Source organism: Neodiprion fabricii, chromosome 1 (genome assembly GCF_021155785.1).
Source record: "Neodiprion fabricii isolate iyNeoFabr1 chromosome 1, iyNeoFabr1.1, whole genome shotgun sequence".
NCBI classification, from domain to species: Eukaryota; Metazoa; Arthropoda; class Insecta; order Hymenoptera; family Diprionidae; genus Neodiprion; species Neodiprion fabricii.
The window spans coordinates 19,013,700-19,038,866 of record NC_060239.1 but is presented as its reverse complement, the minus strand read 5'-3'; the positions used below and the strand labels follow the sequence as shown (position 1 = coordinate 19,038,866).

The following is a 25,167-nucleotide window of genomic DNA, read 5'->3' as shown; positions in this document are numbered from 1 at the left end:
CGAAGGCAAAGGTGGACTACATTCTGATTGAAAGTTTGTAGTACCGATAGCACCACCCGCAGCGCTGATATCACATGTTGCATTCAAGATCCCTAGATTAGGAAGGTCAAGTCACTCGTGGGCAAAAAAATTAGTGAGAATGCGCCAAAAGTTTCGTATGACAATGGATGCTTTCCATTTAGAGCACAATATGACACGGTGTAAACATTAGGTTTGTTCGTGTTAGCTACACTCTACACTCGTGAGTGTAAAAAGAACTAGGGTAGTGTACTAGGGATTGCGGGAGAGTGTATGTCGGCTTCTCGAGTGTAGCTAAGATAGCGCGAACGCAATAGTGTAAAGGTGCAGAAAAGTGGGGACAAGAAAATAGCGCACATCACGTACAGTAGTTTTTTTCCTCGAATCACTTATTAATACAACAAATTAGTATATAAGATAAAGCATTTTTGGAATTTGTTCACGAAATCTTTCATACCTTATGTTTTAAGTACACCATTATCAAATTGAACGTTGTTTTTCAAGTAAAATACTATATTGCTTTGTTCTGATTTGTAGTGAGGTTATGGGTTTGTTGTCACTCGTGAGTTTTAAGGTATACATCGCATCACAGTTCACTAACGTGGTGGAAAAACCTGTACCATTCATGCGAATTGAACCATTTACACTTTTTTTGGTCTAGACCAAGTGTAAAAAGTGTACACAAAGTGTAACGAAAGTCTAGTGACATTTGTAAAACGAACAGCGCCATCCGACGTCACGCCCGCTAAAACGAACGCGCAAGTGTATACTCCCCACGAAAGTGTAGAAAGTGTAGCTAGCACGAACAAACCTAATTCTGGTCTATTCCTTTGGCTGGATTGGCCGCTTACAATAGAAATTTGTACACTGTGTCACACGGTGCTCTCAATGGAAAGTACATGGTGTGGTTCTGATTCCTGACCTGTCACAATGATTAACCTCAAAATATATACGTGATTCTATTTATTTCGTGAACGTCAGGACCAGGGTCTCATATACAGGTCTGGAAACTCCTATGCCGCCAGCCACGATTATTCGCGTCGCTTAGCGAGGGCAAATTTCGATTCTAGCGGCACCACCAGTTGTCGCTGCGGTTTAGTTACCAGGATAACAATAACCTCAATAAATACGATGAGTGAGTGTAAGTAGCGAATACCCATATACATATATGCGAATACCACGGCTTGTCTGGACCCCCCGTCCCCGCTGCCGCTGTTGATAAGATCGCAACGAACCTAGTGGCGACTAGTGCACACAAAAATTGCTTCAATAAGTGACCTACCCACTCCAATGGAGTTTCCAGACCTGTACATAAGACCGTGGTCAGGACACTAAAGACGCAACTCGTTAATGCTTAACCTTAAAAAATTGAGCAAGATTGGTCAATACCACGGTCTTATAGACAGGTCTGGGCACTCCAAGCCCCTTCTTATATAACGCAGCGTGACCGTCTTGAAGCCTGTGCTTCTCAATTTGTGCACCAAATACCGGAGCGCTGCAATCTCCGAGGCCGGTGTATGCCTACTGTAGGCCTCTCTCTCACTAGCGCTATTGGCGAAAATTCACAACATCGGCTTCATTTTCGAGCACGGTTTCACAGCCGGAGTGCCCAGACCTGTCTATAAGCTCTCTTCTGTAAGACCGTGATCAAAACTGGTTAATGCGGTAATGTAAGTTTGATATTTATTGGGCGAACGCGCATAGAACATTTTTGCCCACGTTATAGTGAGAAAAACTGGAACACGCGTGGCCTTCCTAATCTAGGGACCTTGAATGCAACCAAGGTCTCTAGATTAGGAAGGTACACATTGGAAATTTGAACTCGCTACACGCGCGCTAAGATTTTAATATTACTGAAAAAATGATATGTTGGCGAGTATTTACAAACAAAATTCACGACAGGAAATGAATGAGTATATTTAGACCATGTACGGTAAGTAATGTAACCTCAACAATGCTTAGCATGAGAACTCTATTAACTATAAAACTAGTTTCCTAGTTTTTTTTTAATTCAGACGGTAATATTTAATATTAAAAATATTAAACAATAAATTTGCAGTTCCCCATAACAAAGCATTTGGATGGTGTCCGTAGTTGCTTGACAGTTTATTTCATGTTTTCAGCCATCAGGTGCCATCTGTTTTCTTTCGAACCACAATTATCCTTTTTTGTTACAATTGTGATGAATTCTCGAGTGTAAATATAATATAATATATTACTATATATTATATTGAAATATACATCACATATTATACCTGATATACGATAATAATTACAAACATAATTGTAGTAACTAATACATACTATAATAACGGTAAGATACACTCTTCAAAATGTCATACAATGTTTTAACTACGTGCCTATCATTGACGTGGGCACTGAATTTAGCCCCACCACCGGAGTTTCCAGACCTGTATGTAGGACCGTGGTTCTGGGCCTGTGCATTCCGTATTATGGGACACCCGATGCTGACAGAGACGGATTCGTGTCACCCACACAAGCATATGTATTGTTTACATCACGGTCTTACATACAGGTCTTGCAACTCTGGTGGTGGCGGTAGGCTCGGAGTGACTCAGATATTGAATCAATTTGTAGTTTACGGTTTCGGCACTGCGTCGCTACTATCTAGTAGGGCTGAGTTACAGAACCTCAAATTTCGTTATTTTTGGCCGTTGTCGCAAACTGCTAAATGGTAAGGTTGCCCATTCTCTTTAGTATCGCATTTTTTTCGTATCATTGTATTCGTTTTTATAGTATTATTATCTGATATTCGCGATTTCGGACATTAATAAAGTAATTCGTGTGGTTGATTAGGGTTAGGCTGTAGCGCGCTTGCGCAAACAGAGAGAAATTTTTTCTATCTCTGTCGCTCACAGGTGACACGAGTAACCCTACTAGGTTACAGTGACCCTTGCGGCCAATCTAAAAATTACTGAAAGCGGACTTAAGAAGTGAGTCACCTCCACCACCAGAGTTGCAAGACCTGTATGTAAGACAGTGGTTTACATGCTTGTATTTCGCACTTAACCTCTTTTTTGGTGAATGAATTGTAATATTGTTAAGAATGGATGCTGAAACCGTTTTGTTATCTATCGCGGCTGTGTGGATGAAATGGAAGGCAGTACCGCCGAGACAGAGAGAAGTGCTGTCCCGCAAGTTGTTACGATTCATGTGCATTTACAATGTTTTGTAGACAGAAAATGATCTCGATAAAAATAAGTTTTGGGTTCGCCCGATTTTACTGCAGAGATGCGATTTCAGCAGGGTGCAAGTGACAACTTGATAAGCGAAATGGATTCAGTTGACAACGATAAATACGTGAATTATTTTCCGATGACACCCGGCCTTTTCAATCCATTACTTGCTTTGATGGAACCCATAGACTTATAAGATAGACTGAGCGCTATTATGAGCCTCTTGAAGCAAACATTTAAAGGACAGAAATATGCCGGGAGTACTCCTTTCTCTCTCTGACGATATTTGCGGCGGGGATCGAGGCGGTAGCGGAGAATGAGGCGAAATTATGCGCCTATATCTATAGCTGTTCTACTTCCACTGCGGCCTTGTCTCCCGCTATGAAACCGATTGAAAAGAGAGAGCAGTACTCCCGGCATATCTCTGTCGTTTATACGCAAGCTTCAGTGCCTCTTATAGGAGCGCTCAGTCTATCTTTATAAGTCTATGATGGAACCTGGCCTGACAAAACAGACCGTGGTTCGTGACCACGACACGTATACGGAGATTTGTTTGACGTGTGACGTCGGAACGGTACCTGGTGGAAATTTCCAGATGTTAGACACCGGAATCATTCACACAGCTACAGCTAGACTCACATCAGTAGTTTGGGTCACCAATTACCGATAAAGTATTGAAATACACCGGACAACGGGCATTCTGTCGCTCTAATCGAACGAACCGAGGAAGGAGTAATTGTTGGATAAAAGATTTAATCAATTGGCTTACCTCTTGAGAATACTCTGGATATGATGACTTGCAGCGTAGATTGGTGAGAGGATTTAACGGAATGATTGATTTTAATATATTTGGATACTTTGATTAACTTGGATTTATTTTATAAGTTCAATATTTCAAGTCACAAAAACGGAGTTACTTAGTGTAAGATCTTAAATTAATACGACAAAATGGAGCTGAAAGCTCGCTAGACTTTTGGGCAGAGTAACGTTATATGAAAAGTTTAAATGCAAAAGGCAAAAGGATTTTACCGCGAGACTGTACCGGAACAAGATGACGAATCTGGAGGTAGAAACCAAGAGGACGATCGGGTGATCGGTCGCCGTTTTTATAGGGGTCGATCGTTGCGCAGAACGATCCCCCTCTTTAGATTTTTGTCACTCTTTGCGCACCTCCCCCTTTCTCTAGGAATTCTAATTAGGACACGACATCTTCACCGCATGCACGCCTGTGATCTTAGTTCATTAGCTATTACTATATTGCAAGTTTTTACATATGGTATAAAGCTGCACTGGTGCGATGGTGTAGGTGCGGGGTCTTTATTCTGTAATTTTCCATTCGGCGTGGGCTTTGTTGTTGGGGCGCAAGCCCCCCTTGGCCCCGCGGCTACTGTGCTTTTCCCCCGTCTTGTGCTTTCGGCAGCTATTTCCTAATATGGTTATCGCAGTGCGTATGCGCTGGCAGTGACTCATGTTTTATGTTAGTGCCGTGTGCATTTTCGGGGTCACGATGCGCTTAATTCTAGTTCCTGTTTACTTCTCAATATTTTTACTATCTTGCTCGTTACAAAGTCCATATGTCATATTGGTTACTCGTCGTTTGTTAGTTTTATAGCGTGTATCTATATAAAATTACATATGTATTATAATTGATTACTGTCGTTATTCACCTGAAGTACAATAGCGATTGTTTATGAGACATAGTTGCTGTTTGCTTAACATTATTAGAATCGCGCTGCTGCGAATATTCTTAGGTGTTTGTGTTATAATTATCTTAACAGATTTAGGGTATTTAACAATTTGATAATCCATAGTTTTAGAGCAGGTTTACATGTGTGCTTTTGTATATAATTCTCTACTGTAATTGTTAATTCTTATATTGATATATATCGGCTTGGAAGCTTCTAGAACGTTTTCTTTATATTTGTTGGTTGCCTGTCATTGGGCGTTGCCACGTATGCATCTTTGAGTTTATTGTGAGTTGATTTACCTTCAATCGTTTCGTCGGCAAGTTTCCTAATGTGTTCTCTAGATGAAGCTCTGTATGGCTCCACATTGGATATCTGCATTGCCTTCCAAACGTTGCGCGTGTTGCCTACAATACGGCGTTACGGAGGAAGGTATAGTTCATGCTGGATAATTAGTATTCACGGTTTTGAAGGTTTTGCAGTCTCTGGTTTTATGGGTTATTGCAGCAGTGCTATCTTTACATTATATTGGTTATACATTTATCTATGGTTGGTTTTACAGTCTTCTATACTCCAGGCTATATGGTGAAGCGTAAGTTGCTATAGTATAGCTCTCAGCTCCGAATGCACAAATGGCATTGTCGAGTGCTATATAATAATTGGATATAATCGTATTAGTCAATTATGGTGTTAATATTATAGTGATATATAGTAACGTATAATAATGTTATAGCTCTTTGTAGTGCGAAGATCTCGTAACATGGTTTTTAAGCTTTGGTTAGTGAATGTCATAGGGTATGTTCCGATATGCACTGCGAGCACTGCACAGTGCTCTCACTGTAGAAAAATTCGTTCCGACATGGACTGCAGTATTCGGCCGCAGTACCCTAGGGAAATATATGACGTCATGAATAACCACCATATTTCTACTGCGAACACTGGAGGTTTCGAGGTAAGGTACTCTCAGTGCTTTGATCACGTGATCAACAGCGTTCAGAAATTTAACAGTTTCCACTAGTGAGAATTATTATTATTGAATATTGTCATTTAAAAATACCGGCGGTTAAAAACAAAAATGGAAAATTTGAATAAATTGTGTTTATTGCAATGTGAAACAAATATTATGTATGAAATGAAAGTAACGCCAAAAAATGTCGATCACAGTATACTGTACTGCGACCCGTTTTAAGCAGTAACCAGTATAGCTAACTATAAAGGAACGGCTTCGCAGTATACTAAATTGACGACACACCTTACAGTGCTCGCAGTGTATATCGGAACATTCCCATAGTTATTTCCATCTAGGGATATTCCAAATAGTTAGACAGTTGTTTTAATTTCTTATGGTTACAAGATTCTCGTACTTCGAGTTTGGTTAGTTGATAAAAGTAACATGCAGTAATAATAGTCGATAAAACATACGGACGTTCCGGTCGGATGTTACAGACAGTTCGCAAACTGTCGCAAATACTGGTAGCGCACACGGAACGGAATGTCCGGAACGCCTCTGATTGCGGCTTGAAAAGTCACTGAATTCCGGGTTCGTGGAGACGGAATAAATTCCGGACTATGGGACGGCAGCTTAACGCAACACAGTGGGTGCTTTCCATTTACTGACTCAAGTCGACTTGTGTCGCTATTTCTGGTGTATTCCTTTGCCCAGATTGGCCGGTTACATCAGAAATAGCGACACAAGTCGATCTGAGTCAGTAAATGGAAAGCACCCAGTATGAATCATCAAACTCATACGCATTCCGAAGGCCACACCACGACAACCCTATAGACCTGCTTTAGCTTAGTTACTCGAGTCGACGGAAGCTTAGAACATATACTGTATATGCTCTAAGGACGAAAGAAGCGTAGTGTACCACAAAAAACTAGAGTAAGGGATTAGAAGAACATAGCTACCGGTCCCTATAAATAAGGGCACCACGCGTCAAAACGCTCTTTTGGATTGTGCCCCTAGACTTGACATCCTGTTTCCGAGTCAAGTCTCTTGGCGTAATCCTTATGCTTTCTTACATTTCAAATTCCTTTATCACCAGTATAAAATATCAACTTTCTAAAACGCTCTGTCGGCTTATGCCACAGATCCCACCTGTAGTGTAGATTCCTGCTCTACCTAGTCTTGCGGTACCCAGTCATTTGCACACTACGCTACCCGTTCAAAAGCTGTCTTAGAAATTCAGAACCAATATTCTTTTTCTCGCAATTAAATATTCCATTTTTTAGAACTTAGTTCTGGCCGATGAAACAACGCTTTTGCCCGTCTTGACTCTGAAATAATTATTATTCAACCTTTAGTGCCCTGTAAACGGTCTATTGAGAAAATAAACACCTTTAAATATATTTCAAGTAATTTCAAATAAAATTAGTTGCAATTAAACTCCTATTTCACATTTATTGATCACTTATTAGGAATAAGAGGCAAAGAGTATCATCTCCGTTTTTTATTTTTAGCCGTCATTATGGAAAGGGCATAGCCGGATAAGCAGGTCGAATCGGCCCCCGCTGAATTTTTTGTCGGTACTTCAGGGATCAATTTGGACCCAAATGAAAATAATTCAGTGAAAATTTCAGCTATTAATCTTAAACGGTTTCCGAGTAATTGAAAAAATACCTATTTTTTAGTATTTATTTTTTTTTTAATAGTAAAATTAAAAATTTTTTTTTGCTGATTTTTTTTAAATACTTATGAGTAAAAGCTGTGAAAAAATTTTTTTTTTATGATTTCTAGACTAATAGCCGATTTTTAAACTAAAAAACAAAATTACAATTATTTTTTTTTTATGCTTATTTTAAAACATGCAATCACCAAATTTGGACAGAATACGTCTTTTATACCCCTCTGTACTCAGGAATTCTTTCAATTTTTTTGGTTTGGTGCAACGTCATGAAAAAAATTCAAAACCAATTTTTTGTTAATTATTTTATATTTCAACTGCTTAGAACACTACTTACAACTAATTATAAAATGTATTTATTCATAAAAATATTCATCAAAAACGTAAGTGGTCATCAAAATATTTGTTAATATTTTCGTCAATCTTCATCACTGTCTTCATTAATAACTACACAGCGCCCGGTATTATTGAAAATGCGACTTAAAATTTCTGCTGGTCTTACAATTCTCGATAAATATCTAGCATGTGATAGGTAATAAATAATAGCTGCTACATGCGAACAACAACCAACTGTACGCCGACCGTTGGCACAATCACATCAATATCGAGAAATTCCGTTAACTCCATTTTTGCCACGATGATACTCAATGAAGCAGCGATATGTTTTTGCATTAATATGCCGAGATCTTACTTGAAATCTAAGAATGTTTTCAGCCGATCTTACGTACTGAAGGCTTATATTATTATCTTCATCCATCATCTCAGCTAAGTATGACACTGCTTGAGAAAGCTGGTATGATCCTGTCAGTAAAATATGCAATTAAGTCGCATTTTTAATAATACCGGGCGCTGTGTAGTTATTAATGAAGACAGTGATGAAGATTGACGAAAATATTAACAACTATTTTGATGACCACTTACGTTTTCGATGAATATTTTTATGAATAAATACATTTTATAATTAGTTGTAAGTAGTGTTCTAAGCAGTTGAAATATAAAATAATTAACAAAAAATTGGTTTTTAATTTTTTTCATGACGTTACACCAAACCAAAAAAAATTGAAAAAATTCCTAAGTACAGAGGGGTATAAAAGACGTATTCTGTCCAAATTTGGTGATTGCATGTTTGAAAATAGGCATAAAAAAAATAATTCTAATTTTGTTTTTTAGTTTAAAAATCGGCTAATAGTCTAGAAATCATAAAAAAAAATTTTTTTCACAGCTTTTACTCGTAAGTATTTAAAAAAAAATAAGCAAAAAAAAAATTTTAATTTTACTATTAAAAAAAAAATAAATACTAAAAAATAGGTTTTTTTTCAATTACTCGGAAACCGTTTAAGATTAATAGCTGAAATTTTCACTGAATTATTTTCATTTGGGTCCAAATTGATCCCTGAAGTACCGACAAAAAATTCAGCGGGGGCCGATTCGACCTGCTTATCCGGCTATGCCCTTTATGGTTTACTTATCAAGTTATGGAATACTTGTATCGCTTGCGTTTGAATTAATTCAGGCGGTGACCTAACCGAATAAACCACCAAGCTTGATTAAACCCTAAGCGGGGCTATAACTTAAATAATAGAAAAAAATATAAACAAATTATCTACATCAATCTCGTTCATTTTAAGGAAAAAAATATATAAATTTCATGTGTATGTACGAATAATAAATCTACGAAGGTAATAAATGAAATAAACGTATGTTGTTTAAAGAAACGGTGTTGTTTTTATTGGTTGACCAATTTCGATAATTTTTTACACCGCGATACCACACATGGTTTAACCATCTTTTTTTTAAAACGTAACAGCGTTTCACGCGTATGTAAGACCGTGAGTATGACGTACGCGCTAATTTTAGGTTATATGATTCATTTCAAATATAATTTCGGTGGCACATTTTCATCCCTACCCCACGTACATCCCTAGATAGCAGCGCCGCGACATGGCTATTTCAAACACTAAAAACTACGGACAACAAGAGAACCACGCCGCTCTGTAGAAAATTGGCTTCGTTGCCAGATCTGTATGTAAGACCGTGCATGCTACGCAAGGTATCCGTGTCATCTATACATATGCATATGCGAGCTTGCGAGCAGTGCGAAGCAGTGCCACCGCGTGGAGTACTGAAGTTTGTTTTTGACGTACTCTTAAAAGAATTGTATAGACAATTGTATTTTCATATTATTAATTATTAATATTCTTACTTTCAATATAAAATGGTAAGTATACAAATTCAAGAATCATAACACTAGCGATATTTCCATAAGCAAGGGTATTTTTATCCTATCAGTGAGTGTCACCTTATTTGGTGTCATTCTCAAAACAAGAATTGTAAATACTATTCAGAGGTATATACGTGATATCATAGATATTTCACACATGGCCATTTCGCATCACTGCACTTAAACTAATTACCAAACATAAAAGGTTGATATGTACATGGTATTATTTCTGCTATTCACCTTCTATCTGTACGATTGTAATGCGTCCTTCGCTTGAAGAATTTTGATTTGGAATGAGATGTATAGTTGCAATTAATTAACATTTCAGCAAGACCCAAACGAAGATACCGAGTGGAATGATGCCTTGAGAAAGCAAGGAATTATTCCTGCAAAAGAAAAGGAGAAAGAAATCACAGAGGATCAAATTGTCGATCTCTTGGAAAGTACAATCGATAAAAAACTTGGCCGAGGTATGTATTATCAGCTACATTTTATATGTCAGTATAAATCACCAGAATGAGTATGTAACAGCGACATACGTATACCTGTATAGAGGTTATAACTCATGCAGGTTAAGGTGGTAAATTTACATTTAGTAGTTACCAAGTGCACATTCATGGCATTTTAATAGTGATCTTGAGAAACCTTCAAAACCAAACTTTTGGACCCTCAGTACTTCCCATTTCCTAGATATGGAGAAAATTCAAAATATTTGTTTCACAATACCTTCTTGACAATTGTCTATTGTCTATCACGATCTCTCTGGGGTGTAGATTGCATGCTTGTACCACCTACTTAATTCATGCATATACTTTGTTCGCGATGCGGCAAGGAGGAAGCATATTACGCCTTACCATCGAAAGCTTGGCTCTCTAGTTCTGTTCAGGATCGCCAGCTTTATCTTTTGAGTACTCTGCTTTTCATAATTTTTCAATCTGGGAGACCAGGTTTCCTGAGAACTATTTTTTAGAGACCTGCAGTTCGTGACCTGACCAGGTTCTGCTTCAGCAATTTTATTACTCTGCGGTTTGCAAGTGAATCGTATCGGCGATCTTTTCCGGTTGAAGTGTTGCGTTTATGGGAGTTCCTTTCCACTGAGTTGAGGGAATCCAGTTCCTTGGAAGGCTACACAGAGTCTTTTTAATTACCTGCTAGCCGCTGGGGATCCGCGACAGGGTGCAGTCTATCCCGAATGCTTCATTCTATTTTAACTACTTATTACATTAATTTGAATTTTAAGTTGTGTGGTTATATTTATTTTTATTTTTAATTTTATTTTACATAACCTGACCTTCATCTCTGTACTTTTACTTTGCTTCTCTGTAATCTTATTCTTTATCGCTTTACTTGGGTTTATTCTTTCTCTGTTTCGCTTACTTTGACTGTTTTGGTTTTGTTTTGGCTAGTTTAAGTTCTTAAATTGTATTTTAATTTCTAGAGTAGCATTTTTGGCTTTCTCCTATTTCAGATTTTTTGTTTTTGTAATCGTTTAATTCTGTTAAGACAGATGAATATAACAATAAATTGTCCAACATTGTCATGGACATTGATAAATACTAATACTAATTCAAACAAAAAAAAAAAAAAAAAATGGAGCCTGTCAATGACGACTAAAACTTTAAAAATCTTTTACCATTTTTAAGAATTAGTTTTTATTTTGTTTTCTCAAAATTTTCAAAGTGCTCATGCTCAATGGCATCGAGAGGTGACTCTTTGAATTAAACATGAGGTATAGGATTTGATGAGATCTATCAACCTGATCTTGGTAGTAGTAAAAAACAGTGATGCGTCATACTTAAAATTAAAAAAAAAAAGTTTTTCGACACTTTTTCTGATATCTTGGGTTTTTCTGAAAGAATAGTGTTCCTTGCACCTCTAATTCATGATCATAAAATTGAAACAGCATATAAATATATATCTTTCAGTTAATATAGATGAATCGTGTTCGAAAATCGGAAAATACTAGTTGTTTCATAAGTTTTTGGAGCTAGTTAAAATTGTCAAATCTGAACTCCAATTTCTCAATCAGAGTCTCTCAAGATATTGAATTTACGTGTCTTCAAACTGACGTATTCCAAATCCCGTAAAACTTCCGCATTGAGGTACTCAAGTAAGTGCTAATATTTTTTTTGTACTTTCAATGAGTACAAAATCATAGTCAATTGGTAAAACTTTATTTTTCTGTAATTTCTTTAATAATTGCATATAGGTGGGGGTTAAAATATAGAACGTTTACAAAGTAAATGTATCGTAATACTGAATTATCTAGGATGCGAAAATCTCATATGATTTTCAGAATGTAGAAAGTCAAAATATAGAAAATTTGAATCGGAAAGGTCAAAGTATAGAAAGTATAAGTGATATAGAATCAGAATAATAAATAGAAATGTTGTACAATTCTGACAATTCTATGTTTTGGTTTTATGTATTTCATTTTTCTACGTTTGCACTTTTTTACATCTTGAGTTTCTGTACGTTCAGGATCTTATAGAGTAGGCGTTTGCGTATTTGGAACTTTTCAGATCTTAATTTACCCCTACCCATTGCGAATGTGTTATTCATTCATATATGCATACAGAGGTGGACTATTCGAAAAACACAATTCAAAGGCACTACAATAATTATTCAGTTTGCAATTCTTATTCCATTGAATTCCATGCAAAAAACCATTCAAGATGGAAAAAAGTGGGATCTCATTGAAATCATTGCTTCATAGAGCTGAAAACTTTGATGATCTATCTCATTTAAAAAAACAGAAGACTGTTCATGAATAATATTGATTTCTTTTTGAAACGTTTATGTTTATGAATATCTTTGGTGGCATATATTTGAATAGATATATCACTTTATCTGTTCTCGTCAGAGTTTTGATCTTAAATTTTACAGCAATGGTGTATCATGATTAACAGTTCTAGTGGGCCGGAGGGTGACGAAGGAAGGGCCCACCCTACTTCCCATCACCTCCATAAAGCTGGCCCCCCCACTTGCTCAAAAAAATTGGAAAAAATTATAGATTATAGAGCTACTTATGGGCTCTGCGATGTCGCGAAACCCGATTTTTGAGCTAGTTTCTGTTACGAGAAAGTCAATTTTGAAAAGTAGGGGATCCAGAGTAAAGTCCCTCAGAGTAAAGTCAATTTGTAAAAATTATTTTGAACACGTGAGAATTAGTAGCTAATTAGGAATTCCTAATATACGTTAGAAACAATGTCATAGAAACAACCCCTATGGATATATCCACGGCCAATCGCGACGAGTAAAAAAAAGAAAAATTCAAAATGATGAGTGCCGCATGTTGCGTGATTTAAGAGCTTTTTAATACCAGCGGTGACATGTTTTGATTTTCAATTCATGGCAACGAATTCTTTTTTTACGACAAAATGTTCAGCTACTTAAGAGCTAACAGGATATGCATGTTTCGATTGTATATTTTTTGTAACTCTGTATGAGGTGTATTGGCATATTCAAGCGTGTCCTGCCGTTATTGAAAAGTCGACTTACGGTACGTAAAACGCATCAACTACTGACTTTTAATCGCTATTAAGGGGGTATGTACGAGTTGACCGGTCGAGAAGTGGATGAATTTTAGGAAGTTGTGTCTGACAACCAATTATTCTATTCGATTGGAATTTGTTTTATTAAAAAGTATGTAGATCGGGCTTCATTGACATTTTTTTTTCATTAGAATCAATTGATGAGAAGCATTGCTATTGAAAATAACGTCAACCATTTCGCTCGGTGACATGTTTTGTGATTCCCATGATTTCGAGTTGGCAGTACATCTAGGAGAAAAAATGTGTTGATTTTTTAAAAAGTGGGATCGTGGCAACGAACATTAAGTATTGGATTTTTTGGTACAGTTCAAGTGACAACTTGGAATCGTGAGCATCGCAAAACATGTTACCGAGTGAAATGGTTGACTTTATTGTCAATCAAAATCCTTCCTATTAATTGATTATAATTGAATAAATATACAAATCACGCTCGATTTATCCGCTTTTAAATTGAAAAAAAAACCTCAATCGAATTGAATCATTGGTTGTCGAGGTGTAAGTTCCCAAAATTCACTCACTTCTTTAGCAGTCGACTCGTATATACTCTTGAAGGAATAAAAATATCTAAATATTAGTTTACATATGTTTTAAGATGAGTCAAGAAGCTTGGTAACAGTTTTACTGAGGAACCGTGAAAATATTAAGCACACCGTATCCGATACTCAGTTGATATAAAACTGTTAATCATTTAAAATGTAAGTTTAGTATAATGACAATAAGTGAATATATGTGTAGTCCTTGAAAATAATACGGGCATTTTATTGGTATTTGAACAAAATACGAAAGAACATTAAATCAATTTCTACATACACTCACAAAGTGGATAATTTATTCAAGTTCAGAGGGAAATCTGGATTCCATGTTCATTGCCAATGAATGTGAGCAGAAGATGAAAGATTAAATTAGGTGCAGAAGATACAAAACTTGAAGTACCCTGAGAACACTTCAATCGGTAAGTCAGCTTAAGCGAATGTGGCTCCAAAATTGAATCATGTATATCCTGTTGCCTCTCACATAGCTGAACATTTTGCCATAAAAAAGAATTCGCTGTCAAGAATTTTAAGCATGGTGTTTTTTTTTTTTTTTGTTTCTTACTAATGGGTGGAAATCAAAAATTGTCACCTCTGGTATTAAAAAGCTCTTAAATCAGGCAACATGCAATACTCATCATTTTGAATCCTTCTTTTTTTTTCTCATCGCGATTGGGCGTGGATATATCCATAGGGGTAGTTTCTTCGACATTGTTTCCAACGTATATCAGGAGCTCGTAATTAGCTCGTAATTCCCACGTGTTCAAAATAATTTTTACAAATTTACTTTAATCTGGAGGGGCTAGCTTTTCGGTAAGCTGGCCCTCCTACTTCTCAAAATTGATTTTCTCGTAACAGAAACGAGCTCAAAAATCGCGGTTTGCGGTACTGCAGAGCCCATAAATAGCTCTATAATCTTTATTTTTATCCAATTTGTTTGAGCAAGTGGGGGGGCCAACTTTACGGAGGTCTTCTCATCGCCTTCACTCCTTAGGGCTGATAGGTCTAGGTCCATTTCTTGGTGTCAAATATTCTAGAAGTTTCGAGCGCCGGAGTCTACTTCTCTCTTCAGGACGTGTCAGTCTTGTGATCCACGTCTACTGAAGTTCGCGGTTATGCAATATGCGGTGATCACCAGATTCGCTCATTTGAGATAGAACAAATGAATCAAGTCACTGAGTAGGCCAGTGCCAAAATTTTATGGAATTTCAAATACATTAGTTTGAAGGTACATAAAGTCAATACTCTTAGAATGTCTGAGACAGAAATTGGAGTCAAGATTGAGAAATTCTAGAAAGTTTAAAGAACAGATGAATGTTGTAAAAAAAATTTGTACAGTAAAATCTCGTTTATCCGAGGTAATATGGGGAGAACCTACTTCGGATGCGTGAAATCTTGGATAATACGCAAAATATATACAATTCAAGCCATTACGATGTTCTCCTCTTGAATCTAGAATCGGAAATCTCGCGTTTTTATCTTGCAATGTAAAAAAATCGCAAGAAACTTTTATCGTTTATGCGTATTGAAAGTAGCGACACAAAACTATTTCATACTTACAAGGCAAAGCGGATTTTTCCATTTTATCCAAGCTTCTCCGTATTATTCAAAGATACCCCTCTGTCGATGCAGAGTGCTCGGATGAGATGGGCGTCTTGGAGAATGTGGAACCTCGGTTAATCGAAGGTCGGATAAGCGAGGTTCTACTGTAACATGGATTTTTTATCATGACCCATTTATATTAGCTGAAAAATACATAGGCATATGGTTTTTCGATTTTTTGATTACAAATCGAGGTAAAAATATCACCGTTTTTACAGAAAAGCCCGAGAAATCAGAAAACAGCTGAATTTTGATTTTTTCAAATTTAAACTACGACGCACCACTTTTCGACCTCTACAAAGATCGGCTCGATAGATTTGATTGGAATCCATATTTCACGTGAAATCCTTTGAGTCACCTCTTAATGCCATCGAGGGAGAACACTTGAAAACTTTTAAAAGAATTCCAAAAATGGTAATCTCTGCATATTTTAAACTCAACTTCTTTCTGTCTGTCTGTCCGGATGTTACCTTATAACTCCAGAATTAGTGAATCGATTGAGATTCTTTTTGTATGTGGATAGCTACATTTACGGAGATATAATATTTGTAAGCCAAGTCGAAACGGGATCATACACTTATGCGAATGCTGAATAAACTTTGATAAATAGAGGAAAGTTATATTTAAAAGTTTTCAAGTCTCGAAGAATTTTACAAACAAGTTCGCGTTTGAAAATGTTAATAGATGCAGTCGCAACGGGCTGTTAGTACTCTAGAATAATCATAGAAGCTTGCTTTATAAGTTTTAGTTCTCCTGTATTAGCGCAATTCTTTTATATTAATTTTTTCCATAACTAGGAAACCAGAAATATTGGATATCTAAAAATTTGGTTGTGATAGTTTTTCGAAGTCTCTTTTGAAATGCCATTGATACGCATTGACATGGTGACCATGGTTAGGGAAAACTGGGAAATGTCGGAGGAAAAAATATTGGCCAGGGAATCATGGAAATGTCAGGGAATTTCAAACTTGATCAAGGTAAAAAAAAGAAGACCAACATCTAATAAATGGCTGGAAGGGAATTATTGAGACTGTTGAAGAATTTTTCCAGACTGCCCCCCAAATCGATCCCAAATAATTCAAAAAGGATTCCCTAATTTTTCCGGATTTTCATTTCAACTCTAACCCCTCTCACCAAGAGGGTGGATTTCGATGAAGCTGAAACTGGCAGCCAGAGTTAGTAGCCGAACCTCAGAATGCACGGACGAATAATAGGGGACGGGGCCCCGGGATAAAAAATTTTTAACGCATGTTCAAAAAAATCTGAAAAAATTCACAGAAGTAGTTTTCCCATCGTAGAACACGATGCCGTTTCAACTTTTGCGTTGCAAAGCTCAGTTTTTTTGAACGAGCTATAATTTCAGAACGATTATCAAATTTCTTCAACTGTGGAATTATTTCTAACTGTCTAAAAATAATCTTTAACTGTCGCAAATATTAATTTATACAGCTGGAAATTTATAGTCTACTTATACATTAATAATTACAATAATTTTAAATTAATATTACACTTTTAAGAACGTGAGCTGATATTTAGAGAAGAAGGGGGGGGGGGGGGAGGGGTAGGAGGGTAAAATGTTTTATGAAAAAATTTGTTTCTTGACAACTTTTTTAAACATTGAAAAATCACTTCTGCAAATATAATTGAGCATAATTCTACGTTTTTCTTTACTGTTGTTGAAACATTTTGATTTAAACAAAAAAGTTTGAAATCCATTTGACTTATTTTTTTTATTAATATACGATCAAAGAACTCTCGATATCAAATAATTATGTATTATATAATCATGTATGTATAATTATATATTTGAATAATCAAATTGAAAATAATTACAATTTTCAAATTTTAATAATTAATTACATTTTAATAGTTGTTTTCATGTAAATTTTTTCAGAGTCGAGATAAGAATATTCAAGAATTTTTCCAAATTTTTCCGAGCATGCGTTTTCGTCTCACCGTCAATTGTTCATTAAAAAATAGATAAAAAAAAAACCAAATCGTGCAACGCAACAGTCGACTTGTTACCATTTTTATAGTTAGAATTGGAACATTCTCCAATTTCTTTAAATTTGCCCGAGCATGCGTGATGCGTTGCTGCTACCGGCTGCTAATTGTTTATAATTTTTCAACTAGACAATTCGGAAGTGCAACGCCAAAGTTTTCATGTGACCGTCTTCTGGGTTCGAAATATGACGTCTCTGAATTTTTTAACTTTTTTTTCAGCATGAGCGCCCTTGTCGCTATCATTTGTTTAATTAAAAAATTGATAACAAACGAACCAGGCCGTGCAACGTCGGAGTTCTCACGAACTCGTTTTCTGGGTGCGAAATGAAATATCTGTAATGTTTCTCAAGTTTTTATGAGCATATGCGTTTCATCCACCGTCTATTTTTCATGAAAACAATCAATAAACAAGTTATGAAACGCAAAAGTCGACTATTCACCGTCATCTGCAATAAAAATGAAATACTTGTGAATTATCAAAAATTCTTACGAGCATGTGTGTTCGTCTTGCTGTCAATTGTTTATTAACAGAATTGTTGAAATGCCAAACACAATCAATCCATACAACCCACACATTTTTTAATAATACTGGTAATGAACATAACTATTAACAAATCAATAAATAATGGAGCTTTGCAACGCAAAAGTTGGAACGGCATCGTGTTCTACGATGCGAAAACTACTTCTGTGAATTTTTTCAGATTTTTTCGGTCATGCGTGTAGATTTTAATGTTAGCAGCCGGTTGTTAATTAACAAATTAATAAACAACGGAGCTTTGCAACGCAACAGTTGAAACGGCACCGTGTTCTACGATGGGAAAACTACTTCTGTGAATTTTATTCAGATTTTTTTGGACATGCGTTAAAAATTTTTTATCCCAGGGCCCCGTCCCCTATTATTCGTCCCTGCATTCTGAGGTTCGGCTACTAATTCTGGCTGCCAGTTTCAGCATCATTGGATTTCGCGATTTAAAATATACTTGTTTCGGTCACAATCTCAGTGTGTACTTCATTGTAAAGTTTCTAAACCCACTCCTCTATCTCCTCCCCCCGATATTCCCATACCACGTACACCCCCCCCCCCCCCCCCCCTATTTCATCCCCTCCCGGTGCCTTTCCGTCCCTCATTTTTCCTATCGCCTTCTTTATCCCCTCCTTCTATATCTCACTCTCTTCATCCTCCCCCCCCCCCCCCCCCCCCGACGCCCTTGCTTGCTGTCCCCATCCCCCTATTACCCTTTTCTCCACCCCTCCTAACAGTCCCATAAAACGCCTCCTCCACTCCTCTGCCCCTATTCCTTTACTTACCCTCTTTCACTTCTTTCTTTCTCTATTTACTATCTCCCATACTTTGCTTTCCGTCTTTGCTTCATCTGCTTCCTTTAAGAATCTCTCATTCTCTTCCCTTTTTTTTACCTCGCATAGCTTATATTCCCTTTTTTTCTTTCTACATTCTTCCCCCACTTCCTCCCCCTTTCTCCAATTTCTTAGACTTGTTCTAAACCCTGCTTTCTTTTGCCTACATTCCTCGTCCCACCAACCCTTTTTCTCTCTATCCCCCCTCCTCCCTGCCTCTACTGCTCATCTAAACTCCCTTAGCCTTTCCTGTATCTCTTTCCCTATGTCCTCTCCCCCTACTCCCTCCCATTTCACCCTCTTTTAAATCTCTGCTTGCTCTCCTCTGTCCACACCCCTCTAGCTGCTCTCCTATCCTTTTTTCCTTTCCTTTCCTGACCACTGCCCCTTCATCCATACTGTAACTGGATGATCATCTGATTGTGAGTTCACGCTGTCTCCTATATTTACTCTTTGCATCCTGTCCCGAACCTCGTTATCTCCCATAGCATAGTCTATTAACGTCTCCCCTACCCTTCACACGTACGTCAATTTCCCTTCTTTATTCCCTTCTGTATTTCCATTCATTACTGACCAGTATGTCTCTTCTATAAACTTTAACAGCTCCCGTCCTTCCGCGTTTACTTTCCTGTCCTTCGACCTCCTAGTTGCAATTTCTTCCTCTTTCCCCAGTACCCTCCCCCCTCTTGTTCTATCCTGGCATTGAAATCTCCGCCTACGAGCATTTTTGTCCCCTCGCCTGCCTCCTCTACTCTTTCCATTATTTCTTCTAATTTCTTTTTCAAGTCCCCGTTTACGTATATCCCTATTACTAGCCAACCCCCCCGCCCCCCACTCTCATTTTGATCGTAACCATCCCCCCTTTTTTCCTCTCCTTGTATTCCCTCTTCCCCCTGTCACTATTCCCCCAATACTTTTCCTTTCTTGTTTTTTGCGTATATCGCACTTCCCATTCGGACCCCACTGGCAGCTTATTCCTTATCTTATCCTATCTCTTTTCTTCCATCCAAGTCTCCATTAATAACACAACGTACCACTCTATTAAGGAAGTAACGCAGGAAATAGAATTGATGGACAGAAAAATACCAAACTTGGCAGAATGTTCGATGATAATGTAAAAAGAACTCATACAAATTTTTACGATCCGAGGTGGGTTTTGACGCGAGATATTTGTAATTCTTTTTATATCTTTACAAGCCACTTCGACATGACCTCTTATGAGAAATGACGGAGTTAGCTGCACATTATTCCTTATATCTCCGTAATTGATGGATAGATCAGAATGAAATGTAAACAGCAGAGAGATGAAATACTCAACATCATTTATCCGGCTTAAAAATATTCAAAGGTGACTTATGAGAGGAATAATGAAAACAATAAAAATTACTAATAGCGAATTTTCGGACCCTCGCTAAAGATATTGCAACGTCGCATATTCGAGGTTATGAGCGCGCATTTTGAAATTTCAACGTATGTGACAACTCGTGCAGGCTATTACATTTTTTATAATTCTTTGTTTTTTGTTTGCACGACATATTTTACTTTTCCAATGAAATCTTGGCTTCTTTTCTTCAGGCATATCGAACTGGCGCTTAAAAGAAATTCACTGATACCGCTGATGAGCTGTCGACGGCATATTTGACATACATATACACGCGCACACAATCAATGAAAAGCGACGTTGCCAGATTAAGTACTACTTAGGTCAAACCACGGGCAAATGTTTTTATGACTAGGTGGGTAGTTGCGTTACTTCCTTAATCCCTTCCATAACTCCTCGACTTTCTTCCCTAGCCCCGCTGCATTCCAGAATACCATTTCCCACCCCTCTGTGTTTTGCCCATCCTCCTCTTCCCCCTTCGTCCATTCCCCCGCCAGCCTATCCCCTCTCCCCCTTTCCTGTGTTTCCGCGTCACCCTCTTGCCTTTTGACTCTCGTTATCCCCTCCCTGTCCTTTTCTGGGCTCTGTTCCCCCTCCGTCCTTCCCTCTCCATCCCTCTCTCTGCCCATATCATCTCTGAGCACCTCTCCTATCTTATCCCATTTTCACATCTTCCCTTCAATCCATATTATCCTAGTCCTACTCTATTTCCCTTCCCCTCCTCAGCTGCTGCTACCCCTCTCAACTTCCACTTCATTTTTTTTTCTACCCAGGTTAGATCCTCTTCTATTCTCTCTTCCCTTCCTCTCAATTTCCGTTTCTTCTCCATTACCTGTCTCTTTTGCTCTCTGACCCCTAGCCTTACTACCCATATCCCTTTTGTCCCCTCTCCTTTTGTACCTACTTTTCACATCTCTCTCATTTCAACCTCTACCTGCATAATCTTCAGCAGCCCTTCCTTTTCCTGTCCCTTCTCTATTCCTACCCCTTTCACTATTACATTTTCCCTGCGCTCCTCCCTTTCTTTCCTCTGTAACGCCCAGTCCATCTCCTTTACTCTCTCCATTGCTTGCTCAGCCACCCCTACCCTCCCCTCCCCCGCCCTCCTTACATCATATTCTATCTTCTTTTTCTCTACCTTTGTCAGCATCTCTTCTATCTTTTCTACTGCCCCTCCTCGCACTTCCACTGCCTCTAATCTCTTTACCAGGTCCCTAATTGCATCCCTGATCTTCCTTCTCTCTGCTACCTATTGCTCCTTTCTTTTTTCTATTTCCCCTTTTATTTTCTCCATTTCTTCCCTGAGGTCCTTTCCCTGCTCTTTGACCTCTTCTCTCTCTACCTTTATCCCCTTTCTCATCACCCTTAATAATTCTTTTATGCTACCTCCCTCTTCTTTCTCTTCCTCACCTCCCGTGCCCTCTGGCGACGTCTGCACTTTCTTGCTCTTCCCAAAAACTCTTTCCCTTTTTTCTAATTCCTCTAATTCCTCTACTTCTTCTTCCCTCCTTGCCCTCTTCCTCTTCCATAGATCCGTCACCGTTATCACCGATCCTATACTATGGCTCCTTTCCCTACCTATTAGCTCCACCTTACTCGGCCTACCCCCCTTCCCTGCACTCTTTCATTCCCTACTCACCCTTACCAACCCACTACTTTCTTTTAGTGTCGCGCTCACTCTCTCTACCAAATGTCACTCACACCACTCCGGAAACGGAAGTCCTGTAACACAAATTACTAATTTAGCATAATTTTGTTAAAATATAATTATTAATCATTTATTGTAATGGGCAATAATTTCCTTGTTCCAACGATTCAGCAAAAACATCTTACGAATGGCTTGATTCATGATAAAATGTTTCCAAGTCAAACCTGACAGTAATTGATAAATTTTGTCGATCGATTAGTTCATTTCTTCACAATATGAACAATTTTTTTTTTACATGAACCACCCAATATCGAAATTACATTGATCGATTTTGCATAAATATTCACAGAATAATTTCCGTATACGAGCAAACTAATTCATTGTACTTTTCTTTCCGTTGATCAAAATGCTCTCGGTCTTCAAATTCTACGCGCGCTGTTCTCGAGTTCAAACTGTAGTGTCAGTATACGGTTGGAATTTCACGTGCGCCAACCCGCTGGATGCAGCATGCTCTGATTGGTCAATTCACCAAAATCACCAAGTGTAAGACGTCACCAAATGGTGGTTTTGGTAAATTGACCTATCAGAGTATGCTGCATCCAGCTGTTTGTTACACGTGAAAATCCAACCGTAATCTAGCTTGAAAAGGGTATGGTTGACCTAGTTTGGGTTGGTGTCCCCGTCATTCACCATCCACGAAAAGTCGCGGTATACAGGGTGGTCCATTTAAGTTGACACAGCAGAATATCTCGAGACCAGCCATTTTAGAGAAAGTGGTTGAAATAAAAGTGTCATGGTTCGAAAGGGCAAAAACACCGTGCCATCGTACTTTTCATTTGGTGGAGGTTTACAAGGTCATTTGGAGGTCAACATTGTTTTTTTTAAAAGGGAACATGTACTTTTTTTTAAAATGAAATGAAGAATTGGGGATATTTTAATTGGGAACTCGTAGCACTAATGAAAATAATAAGACGTTTAGTCAGGGAAAATTGGACAACTGGTCGGGGAGAAATCAGGGAATTTTTTGTCCGAAAAGTGGTCACCATGATTGCTGATGAGCGAAAGCAAATTTACCCACCTTGAGTTGCATGAGTCAGTATTATTCATTATTATATTTTCTCCAGCTAGCCATAACGCGGACAGTCTAACACTCGATGAGCTAGATGAACTTGAAGATGAAGAAGACGAAAAAGTGCTGTTGGAATACCGGAGAAAGAGGATAGCTGAAATTAAAGAACTTACGGAGAAGGCAAAATTTGGCGAAGTTAGAGAAATATCAGCACAAGATTATGTTCAAGAAGTTAATTGTGCCGGAAAAGAGATTTGGGTTGTTTTACATCTCTACAAGCAAGGGTAATGCATGCCGAATGAACATATTTACATCAAATAGAAGTAAATTTGTTTATTTATATCGGGTTATCATGATTGTTATCATATCGGAAATATGCAAATTTCAAGGAATTCTTAGACGCTGGAAAAGTCAGGTAAAAGTTCATTTTTGGGAAATAAAATTTAAAAATTATGTGACGACCCAGCTGTGCTGGGCAAAGAAAGCTTCAGATTATAGAGGAAAACAGATCTCCGTGTAAAGTAATGGTAGTGTATAATATTTGCAGTGCAATAATTTATATTAGTTATGTGGATACTGTACCGAGCAGTACAATGATGCAGATAATCTCTCTCTCTCTCTCTCTCTCTCTCTCTCTCTCTCTCTCTCTCTCTCTCTCTCTCTCTCTCTCTCTCTCTCTCTATCTATCTATCTATCTCTCTCTCTCTCTCTCTCTCTCTCTCTATCTATCTCTCTCTCTCTCTCTCTCTCTCTATCTATCTCTCTCTCTCTCCCGCTCCCTCGCTCCATCTCTTCCTCTCTCCCTCTCTCTCTCTCTCTCTCTCTATCTCTATATAAAGCCCACATTTTTTTTTTTTTTTGTACAAAAATCAAAAATGTAATGTAAGAGTTTATTTTATATTTTTCCTTAATTCTAACTAACTTACAGTACAAAAATAATCGTTACATATATGGCGTTCATTCTTTTTTATTACATTATAGTTTTTCTTACAATCACGTAAACTTTTACTCTTGCTCCAAAGTTTCACATGAACCCGGATGATATTCGTCGTAAAAGCAAGGAAAGCAAATTGTTTTACGGCATCTTGCACATTGTATGAAGGATGAATTTTTGCAACTACATTTTTTTTTTACAAAATCTCCATCCGAAAACAAATTTCCTTGTTAAGTGATAGGGTATAGGCTTTCAAAGAGTTTGAGACAAAAAAATAAGTTTAGCAGTGAAACTCGGTCTAGCGATCTACAGGATACTAGACTCGTGTGCTACCCGGCGAGCCACGAGTCTCGTTATCAACTTATTCAACATAAGCGTATATCCCTCGCTCGTAATTTTTCTACATCACTCAAATTCATTTTTTCGAAAACTTCTGGATACTTAGCCCTATAGCTTTGCGGATTTGTTATTTGGGTCTGGACCTTTCTTTACTATAAGTATAAAGAATTACAAAAACCCGTTGACCGTATATTCCTCTTGTAAGTCGAAAAATTTGAAATACCTAGGTCTTATGCTGGTATATAGTATTTGAACTATGTTCTAATTATCTGGAGAGGTGCTTACGCAGCTGATCTGCAACCTCTTGAATTACTTCAAAATAGATTCGAAAAACTTTTTAAAAGTACTAAAGACTTGGTATTACAAAACTATACCGAAAGAAGTATGCAATATATCATTACAATAACAGTAACAAGAAATAAAGACGTCAAAAGACCATTGAATAAGAAAACAATTTCAAAGAAAATCTATACATTTATTAAGTATTTCAACCTATTACCAAATGTACAAATGTCAGATAAAACAAAAGGCGCAAAAATATCAGAGTATATTAAACATATTTGGTGTGCATTATTATGTACTATAAAACAGTTATCCGAATCAGATATGCTATTGGATAATTGTAAAGTGTGACATAAATTTGTCCTAGATAGCAAACTGTACTAAGCACAACCTTGATTAAAGAAATAACCAAATAATCTATGAATGTAATATCTGTTGTACTGGCTCAAGGTATTTTGTGATTTAAAAATTATAATCTTTATTTAATAAATCAATTGTTAACTACCTGTTGAGCACAGAGGTATACCTCTCTCTTTCAGGATATACTATTTTGTGTTGAATATTTTCTCGACCTTATCTCGGTGTAAGTTCTCAATGTTTAGTTCAATGAAAAAGTAAGGGATTTAATTCGTGATGTTTCGGCGCTAAGGGGGCCCTCCTCATTTTGTCTCTCCTTATGGAGAAAAGTGTATATTTTAGCTGGCAAATAAATCACGAGAAATC

General features: G+C 37.4%; 1 protein-coding gene and 1 long non-coding RNA gene across 2 annotated transcripts in view; one reads left to right on the top strand and one right to left on the bottom strand.

The window, feature by feature from the left end:
- Positions 1-9,562: 9,562 nt before the first annotated feature.
- Positions 9,563-25,167, top strand: part of LOC124178729 (viral IAP-associated factor homolog) — a 25,538-nt gene continuing 9,933 nt past the window's right edge. The window contains exons 1-3 of the mRNA XM_046562345.1: positions 9,563-9,742; positions 10,074-10,215; positions 22,945-23,173. Of these exons, the coding sequence (XP_046418301.1) occupies positions 9,740-9,742; positions 10,074-10,215; positions 22,945-23,173 (374 nt within the window). The 5' untranslated portion in view covers positions 9,563-9,739. The remainder of the gene's footprint in view (positions 9,743-10,073; positions 10,216-22,944; positions 23,174-25,167) is intronic.
- LOC124179288 overlaps positions 24,499-25,167 on the bottom strand; it is a 13,739-nt gene continuing 13,070 nt past the window's right edge. Inside the window, exons 2-3 of the long non-coding RNA XR_006870009.1 lie at positions 25,017-25,021; positions 24,499-24,508 (exon numbers count right to left, since the gene is read on the bottom strand). This is a non-coding gene — a long non-coding RNA (uncharacterized LOC124179288). The remainder of the gene's footprint in view (positions 24,509-25,016; positions 25,022-25,167) is intronic.